This window comes from Heptranchias perlo, chromosome 4 (genome assembly GCF_035084215.1).
Source record: "Heptranchias perlo isolate sHepPer1 chromosome 4, sHepPer1.hap1, whole genome shotgun sequence".
Classification (NCBI taxonomy): domain Eukaryota; kingdom Metazoa; phylum Chordata; class Chondrichthyes; order Hexanchiformes; family Hexanchidae; genus Heptranchias; species Heptranchias perlo.
This window is the reverse complement of record NC_090328.1, coordinates 21843585-21852662: the sequence shown is the minus strand read 5'-3', so window position 1 is coordinate 21852662 and position 9078 is coordinate 21843585. Positions and strand designations below refer to the sequence as shown.

At 43.0% G+C, this 9078-nt stretch overlaps 1 protein-coding gene across 1 annotated transcript; it reads left to right on the top strand.

Moving 5' to 3' along the window:
• Positions 1-324: 324 nt before the first annotated feature.
• rwdd (RWD domain containing 4) lies at positions 325-8434 on the top strand. Its single transcript, XM_067982545.1, has 6 exons — positions 325-548; positions 1398-1478; positions 2245-2354; positions 3092-3242; positions 4125-4236; positions 5535-8434. The coding sequence occupies exons 1-6, from the start codon at positions 525-527 to the stop codon at positions 5588-5590; spliced, it is 534 nt and encodes a 177-aa protein (XP_067838646.1). The 5' UTR covers positions 325-524; the 3' UTR covers positions 5591-8434.
• Positions 8435-9078: the final 644 nt, after the last annotated feature.

The following is a 9078-nucleotide window of genomic DNA, read 5'->3' as shown; positions in this document are numbered from 1 at the left end:
AATGCAGCCAGAACTTGAGGAGCAGCCCCTCCAAATAATGGAACAGGGGCTGCAGTCTCGCACACCCAGTGTACAGATGGAACGCGGACTCCTCCAGGCCCGCAGAAATCACAAGCGGCCTGGGTGACGTTGGGGCAACTTAGTGTCACCCCTACAGGTCAAACGATAGGTCATATGAGGCAGGCTGGTGCTGAATGAATGGAGCCCTGGGGGGGGGGGGGGAGGGGGCAAAGGCCGGTCACGTGACAGCGGGAGGCAGCCAGACGGGTAGAAGCTGCTGATTGGTGGAGTGGCTCCGACGCCGCGACCAATGGTGTGCGGCGTGAGAGGTCAGAGGGTAACGGTTGAGAGTTCAGGTCCGGTGTGAGCGGACGGCGGGGAGTGGATTGCGGCGTTAGATTCCCCAGGGGCGGAGCGAGGAGAGCCGGGTCCGGGGCTCGGGCTGGATGGGGGCCGCTCTCGGCTTTAAAGCTGCCACAGTGTGAACTCCCACCACCACCACCCACCCACCCGGGGTAACCGCGATGACAGACAACGAGGACCAGGCGGTGAGTGATGGGTGGCCGGGCCGGGCCGGGCCGCTTGGTGCCGGGTGGCCCAGTCCGGCCCCGGGAGTTGGGGGCCTTGGGTATCAACATGGGTCTCACCGGGATCCTGGCGGCTGACAAGTGACGGCTGCTGCCGGCCCGAGTGGCAGAAACCCGCCGGCTCTGACCTGCCATGTGGCGGCTTCATTCGAGGCTCCTGAGGGAGACGGGAGTGTGATTTCCCCCCCACTCCCTCCACCGGCACTGGGCAAAACATCTCCGACCCCCCGTGGAGGAACAACGGTGTTTGGGTCATTCAGTCCCGGTGATTCTCTGGCCATTAGAAAGCTGCTTAGAATGAAGCTGCTGGGCATCTGCCAGGAATGTGAATGTAGAGACTTCCTTCTGTCGTACCAGGCTTCCCATTGCAAGGCAGGGACAGCACTGACAACTGTGACAGCAAGGGCTACAGAGAAGGAGGAGCATTGGGGTAGGGGTGTTATACCTTTTTCAGGCTATAAATTACACCCCCCCCCCCCCCCCTCACCTCCCAACCTTGCTTCTTTCTGTGCTTTCATTATAAACACTGTTCCTGAGACTGGGGAAGTGAAGAATAGACAGTTTAGAATTAAATAAAAGCGAAGGACCCATAAAACCACATTCTATATTTGAGGGTTATAGAAAATCTACTATTGTACATTCCAAGAAACTTCTGAACTTGTTTGTTCCCGTGTTCCTTAAATGCAGATCAAACTTTATCTGAATCATCTAATATGATCATAAGGGTGTAAAAATAAGTTTTTTTTTTAAAAAAAGTACTTTCCTCTCTGCTTTTACTAATACTGTAACCAGTTTTTTTTAAATTTTCAGATGGAGCTTGAAGCTCTACGCTCTATTTATGAAGGAGATGAATGTTTTAAGGAACTCAGTCCAGCATCTTTTCAATATAGGGTGAGGTACAGTAAGGCATTTGGTACAAATACAGTTGGTGAACTTGAGTTTGCAGTGATTGTAAGTTAATGTTTTTGCCAATTCTTCACAGTTTGACTATTAATCCTGCACTTCAAACTATTATACCTTGGGATTCTACTTGAGTGAGGTGTATGAGAGATTGACTCACTTTCACCAGCCGAATTACCCTGTAGCACCGCATGTGCAATGGTGGTCTGAATTAAAGGAAACCAAAGTGCACAATGTACATGATGTATTTGTCTTCAGATTGATCTTGAAGTAAGATTGTGATTGATAGAAGGGGAAGATGCAGCTGACACTCAGAAGTGTTGTGAAGTTTTATTCTCAAAATCTGTATTTTAAAAAATTGCCATGGAAATTTCCCATTACTGTTTGAGACACAAGGGGGATAAATTTGAGCATTGCCGCTGCGGGCTGAAAATCGGGCGGGCGGGTTCTACAACAGGCAGGTGATCTGATCCACCAGGTTACCGCTCGGGTGGCAAAGTTGAAATTCCCTCCCATTGTGTCCTTAAGAAGGGACGTCAGATGCAACTTTTTCACCTAAATGGTAATAATAGTTGTGTAATAAATGACCAGAGGAGATTGCAGAATGTTTGAAGGAAGTATATCCGATGCATTCATAGGTCACCAATAAAGTATGTTGTTTCATTAATTGCTAAATCTTGTATTTAGAATGTCTTCACTTCTCTGCCAATACTACATTTGACCTTTTTTCTATTTTTGTTTTTATATTTTATTTTAGGTAGGTAACCTTGGCGACCCTAAAGCCTTCCTATTAGAAATTTCATGGCCTGAAATGTATCCAGAACTGGCCCCAAACATATCAATGAATGCATTCTTCAATAATAGCATGTAAGAGTTCCAATCCTATTTAACTAACTGAGAATGCTGGATTTTTTTAAAATCTCCTTTCAGTTTTAAAGGGATCTCTAATTAATTGCTTTGTGAATTAAAATCTAACTGTAATCTTTGAATACAAGTGCTGTCTGTATATAAGACTTCCGTACTTTTTTTTTAAAAACACACATACGCACACCTTTTTGGAAAGAGATTTCCTTCAGTTTGTTTCTGCATATAGCCCCAAATTCATAACAGGACCAGTTACCAGACCTTGTAGAGCTATTTCTGATGTACCCTATGACTATCCCGGAATTGTGCCCGAGACCCAGCCTATGCAGAGAAGTTAATGAAAACTAGACCAGGATAGCTAACAGAAATTCCTTTTTTAAATAACTTAAGTGCCACACTTTCACCCCATGTACATTGTGGCATTAAAAAAAAGCTGGCCATAAAATTTTGATTACGAACCTGATTTTCTACCCCTTCCCCAGCCTGGAAGAAATAAAGACTTCTCTGGCTGGTCAAATTACTTGCTGTTACATATTAATGACACATGTTCAGCTTAATACTTTGGGAAGCATTTACTAAGGTTGGAAAATTCCAATTAGCTTGGTAAAGAACTAGCACAATGTATTGAATCAGATTTTTAAGTAAAAGTTATGACAGGAATTTGAACCATGTTTGGTCACTCGATTTGGTAAACCATCTGGCTACATCGTGTTCTGATGTACATTTTGTATGCTTTTCAGTTCTCCATCAGTGAAGCAGAATATAATAGCCAAACTGAATGAACAGGTTGAAGCAAACCTAGGCACTGCCATGATGTACACACTGTTTGAATGGGCTAAAGAGAACCAAGAGCAGCTCATGGAAAACCACCACCCACTGGTTACTGGAATGGTAAGTCTGATATAAAAAGAATGCTTTAAGAAACACTGAATTCCTGATACTTCTTATTTCTACTAAAATCTACATTGTGGATTTTACACATTGAAAATGTAACTATTCAGCTGCATTATAAGGAATTTATATTGTGCATTCATGTTCATAGCAGAATTGATAGTGAAATTTAATTTGGTTTGTGAAATACCTTCAAGTTTTTTAAACCTTTTGAATCGTGTGTGGCCACTTGTTGGTCTCCTCTTCCAGGAGCATGTTGAAACCAAGTTAGTTGGTGTCTTACCATGAACGAACTAACATGCATTTATGTAATACTTTTTGTGACCTTGGGATGTCCCAAAGCACTTCACAGCCAAGGAAATACTTTTGAAATGTGGTCACTGTTGTAATATAGGCAAACAAGGCAGCCAATTTGCACACAGCAAAGTCCCATGAATAGCGATGAGATTAATAAGATAATCTGTTTTTAGGGGTATTGGTTGCAGGATAAACGTTAGGCAGGAACAGAACTCCCCTGCTGTTTGAAAAGTGCCGCTGGATCTTTTATAAATCACTTAAGCTAGTGCTTGATTTTCAGCCATTTCCAGAGATGAGATCTTCCTTGCTTTTACTACGGAGGAAATTTATTTTTGTAGCCATATGTACTTGTTACCATTGGCTATCTTTTTTTCTTCTCCACCTCCTCCCCTACACTGTGTGCCAAACTGGAGAGAGTTGCCCTAGGTTGCTCTTTCCCCAACCAGTTATGGCATTTGCAGAATAAGTTACCTGTCTGCCATATTAGCTGAAGGAAGGTTTTGAGGATTACAGAAGGGGCAGATAATGATTAGTTTAATAATGTTGGATTTGTGAATGGTTATAACTTTTTTTGGTTTCCTACAGACCATATCCATGACTGAAAATACTGGAACATCTAATACTTCTGCGGCTAAGAAAAAGGAGAGAAAAGAACAACTGTCAAAATCCCAAAAGAGGAAGTTAGCTGATAAGACAGGTTTGCAAAAATATTGCTGTGAAGAGTTAAAATTATTAACTGTGGTGTGCATACAAATGAATGAAGCTTGGTCCGTGCTGTGTCCTTTGTCACTTCTGCAATGCAAATAGGTGGGGGGAGTTGTTTTGATGTACAGTATTCCGGTTGTTTAATGCATCGTATTTCCACACTTCTGTTGTGTGTGTCACAAGATAATGATTGCAACGCAGGTCACCCTCCCTATTACAAATTCAGGACTGCCGCAGATATCTACTTGGGTTCAGTGGTACCAGCTGCCCCCTTAGACGGTCTTACAGAAGTTGACTCCCACTGCCCTAATCTGCGAGTGTGGACGTAGGTACTGCGTGTGGAACAATGAAATTCTTCTGTGTTCTAGACCGGATCTCTGTGTCTTATGCATGTGTACTCCTTCAATCTCTCCGTAAAGGTGGATTGAGTTAACACTAGTCGAGGCATTGCTTGGTTGGATTTGTAAGCTGTTCCATTCCGCAGTAGGCAAACGTACGAGTAAGTTGGTCACTTGTTACAATTGGTACAACTGCTGCTCGTGTGCTCTTCCAAAATAAAGAACACACGTACGCTAGTCCACTTTAGGCCCTTTACTTAATGCAAAACCATGGACTCTCCCTGATCAGAGAACGGAATCTCCCCCGTTGCTGCTTAATTTCCCCCATGTCAGTATTTTTTTTAAAAGCCTCTCTCGCAGTCCCCATAGAGATCACAAAAGGTTTCCAGCACCAAGGTGTGAACTGTCCCTCTGAATAGCCAGGCTTGGCTAACGAATTGTCCACAGTTTGGGTCTCTGCGAAACAACTTCCCATCTGTTGTAATTACCTTCGGCTACCTACCTATCATAGAATCGTAGAATGGTTACAGCACAGAAGGAGGCCATTCGGCCCGTCAAGCCCGTGCCAGCTCTACAAGAACAATCCAGCTAGTCCCTTTCCCAGTAGCCTTGCAAATTTTTTTTCTTCAGGTCATTAAAAGCTCTACAAATCGAATTTGTGTGGCTGTGTTTGGGAAGGAGAAATGGGCCCAATTCTCCACTCCTGATTGTTAATCCCTGCTGGCAGAGTGGATGTTGGTTGAAGACAAGATTGGGCTTGGTTTTGATTCTCCCAAAGTCAAATTGCTTACTGACACTCACTGTCATAGCCAAAAGGTGACTGCAATCGATGAAACCATACCCCAGCAAGGAGGGGTGGGAAGAAATTGGTCTGAAGGAAAAATGCTCCTCCTTTGAATCTTGCTCTGAGGACAGTTTTTAATTCTGCTGTTTTTGGTGTCTCTCTATTTAGATAACAGAGGAGAACTTCCACGAGGATGGAATTGGGTGGATGTAGTTAAGGTATAACTTAGATTTAAATTTTTTTTAATAGTTTCAAGAATTTGAGAAGTATAATGACCATTTTCACAACTGAATGTAGAATGAGATGGCAACAGTCTGAATGTATTTCAATGTACAGAAAATGTATTAGATGTTATCACAATTGTAGTTATTTTGAAAGATGTAAAGGAAATGCTCTTGTCCAAAAAGACCAAAATGTTGGATTTGTATGTTAACTTCAAGCATTTCAATTACTAATGAGTTTTTCACTTTCTCTCAAATAAAATCTGCTGATGCCTGATGGATGGCTTTGTTCCTGCATATACAGCATGTAAGTTTTTTAAAAAAACCTTTTCCCACTACAGTCATTTGGCCCGTGCAAGCTGTTACAATTATAGATTTCAATAACTGAGCTGACTGTTGGATGTATGCTGAGTTGACTGTTAAATGTGAATAGGTCATACCCTATTCAGTAAAATGTGACGTGCTTTGCAGTGAAGACTGGTTAAACTATCAGTCTGACATTTTCTCGTTTGAGTTGAAACCCGTCGGAGGTGAGATTTGAGTCCCCAATTGCAATACATCTCACCCCATGGCTTGAATGTGGCAATTCCTTCCCGCCTCACTAAAGCCTCCATGCCTGGCTACGCATTCTGCACAAGCCCTACCCAAACTACTGTCGCCCTTATCCTCAAGTCCCACCTTCATTTTTTTGTTTTCTCTCTCCTCTCCTCCTGCGCCTGCTGTACTCCTCCGACACCTTCTCTTTCAGACAGCTCACTCTTTTCCATCCCTCACTCAAAATCCTCATCGTGTCCCACCCTCCTAAGCCCCACACTTTAACTCCACACCAAGTGACTCCTAGTGCTCGGTGACTTCATCCGATACCTAAACTCCCTAGTCCGTGCTCCAACTTCTCTGCCCTTTTATCCGAACTCAATCACCCCATCTCCCTTTCACATAAACTTACCCCCTCCCCCTATCAATGGCTATCCCCCAACCTCAATCTCATCTCATTGCCTTCTGAAAGCTATCAGCTGACCACTTCTTCATCTCCTTAGCTATCCGTCCATGGAGGAGAGTGGAAAAAAAACATTTTTTTCCCCCTAACTCTCTCGCTAATTCACTCTCAAACTTCCAAATTCCTCTCCTCTACCCCTTCACCCGCCAAAAAACTCTGCTGCTGTCGACCCACTCAACTGCTCCCTTACCTCTGCCTTCAATGTCCTCATTCCCACCAAATTACTCATTGTTTCCCGTTCCTGCCATTCCTAAGGGGACCATAAATTTTGAGCATACCTGGTGCACCAGTCTTGTCATTCTTAGCCAGACTATGTCAGGCATTACCTTATCACCCTCTCCTCATCCAAAACCATCTACTACTCCATTCTGGAAGGCCTGGACAACCCACTGCTCCACTTCTCCATAATCGACTGCCTTCTCAAGCCCCTTTTATTGTCAAGCGTGAGGAGTTTATGTATTTCTTCGTCTCTAGGATTGAGAGCATCCACGCAGTTGCCTCTGCTGCTGCCTTCCTGACCTCCCTCCTTCCCCTCCCAACTTGTTGCAGCCTTGATCTTTAGTCACGGCAGTTTCTCTCGCATCTTCCCCGCCCCCCACCCCCACTCCCTGAACAGCTGATTGCATCCATGAGACCAGCCTCCTGCTCCTTTGATTTCCTGACAGCTTGGCTACCACTCCTGGCCTCTTTCTAGCTGATGGTGCCTCCTTTTCCACAGGCACCTTCCATCTCGCTTCCAAAACGACTGGCATCCTCCGCTAATCAAAAAAAAACCTTTGTCCTATCAGTCCTCTCCAACTACCATTCCTTCAACCTCCATTTCTCTCTAAGGTCCTCGAATGTGTTGTCACCTCCCAGTTCTGTGCTCACCTATCTCAAAACTCTCTATTCAGATCCCTTCAGTTTGCTTTCATAGTTTACAGTACCAATGCTGCCCTGGCCAAAGTGACAAATTACCTTCCCACTTCCCTATTAGAGAGTTAGAATCAGTAAGTTTGGGAAATGCAAAGGAGAGCATTGCTGATAAAAAAAAAACAAAGGGCCTGAAAGTGCATGGAGGAAGCTCAAGGTTAGCAATAATTTCAAGCCGAGAGGTTTATGAGAAGGAGGTTGTGTCTAGCAAATTTAGTGGCTTACTTTAACGATATAACCAAATTCAGTGTTTTGGCTTCTGAAAATTGAAATACATCTAGCAAGATATTAAAACTAGTTTTGGAACTTATTCTCAAACCGCTATAATGTTGTGGTTTCATTTCTTAAAATCTTTTCTTTTTCCCCATTTGCAGTTGAGCAAAACTGGCTGCAAGGATGATGAGTAACCCAAGTTTGTGGAATGGCGTGAACCTAGAATGTCCGATTTATTTTGCTGCAACGCATTCATTTCCGGTGTTTGTGTGGAAAATCTTTTTGGTAAAATTACAGCATCTGTTTGGTATGAAATCATTGTGGTTTTTTTTTTACTCTGCAGACTCACTGCATATTACAAATGCACAAAATCTGTCATCTCAATCAGTGTCTATTTACAAGGCAAAATTAAAAAAAGAATAACTTGAGCTAAGTTGGACACAAAATAACAGATTGCTTTAGTGCACATATTTCTGGTGGAGTATACCTCTTTTTTAAAGTCATGTTTTTAGTTATAAAACCATGGCTCAATATTTTCCTGAGCAGCATGGTAAAGTATCTGCAATCATGCTAATTGATTTTCTATTTTAACAAGGGCAGGAGAATATTATGGACTGTGCCGCTTTCCCTCCCCATCCCCCCCCCTTTTGATATCCTGTCTTGTCATCATGAGGAAAATCAACCGGAAATATTCAGGATTTTAATAAAGCTTTTAATATTTGTTATCACGTGGACTCTTTATTATAAAGCAGGAATGTTTTCCCACATCGTGCATAGAGGATCAGTGCAGTAAGGAAGAGTCCGTGGATGTTATCTGCCTGGATTTCAGGAAGGCGTTTGACACTGTCCCACATATTAGTTTGTTACGTAAGGTCCAAGCTCACGGCATAGATGGAAATATATTAAAATGGATTTGCAAATGTTGGGTTGGCAGGTATCTGGGTGGCAGCCACTTACCAGTGAATACCGCAAGATTCAGTATTGGGGGCCGCTGTTGTCTATAATATTTTTTATAAATGATTTAGAGGAAGGAATTGTGTCCTAAGTGTCAAATTTGAAAACAATACTAAATTAGGATCAGTGGCAAATGATGAATATCAATGCGCACAAATTTAAAAGGGTCTTTACAAGCTTAATCAGTGGGCAGAGAAATGGCCGATGCAGTTTAATACAAGGAATTGGGAGGTTGAGATTTGGCAGAGGGAAGGTTGATGTGGATTATGTGATTTATGTGCAGGAGAAAGATCTTGGGGGTTTTAGTGGTCAGGTCACTAAAGCTATCAGCACAATGTTTCTAGGCTGTTAGAAAAGCAAACTGAGGATGTTAGGATGCATAGCAAGGGTATAATATATACACCAGAGAGGTAAT

What these genes read in the sequence shown, in the direction of transcription:
- rwdd (XM_067982545.1), top strand. Translation starts at nt 525, where the DNA reads ATGACAGACAACGAGGACCAGGCG. An exon ending in CAGACAACGAGGACCAGGCG is followed by an intron (nt 549 to 1,397) that starts GTGAGTGATGGG and finishes TTAAATTTTCAG; the next exon opens with ATGGAGCTTGAAGCTCTACG. An exon ending in GAAGTTAGCTGATAAGACAG is followed by an intron (nt 4,237 to 5,534) that starts GTTTGCAAAAAT and finishes CTCTCTATTTAG; the next exon opens with ATAACAGAGGAGAACTTCCA.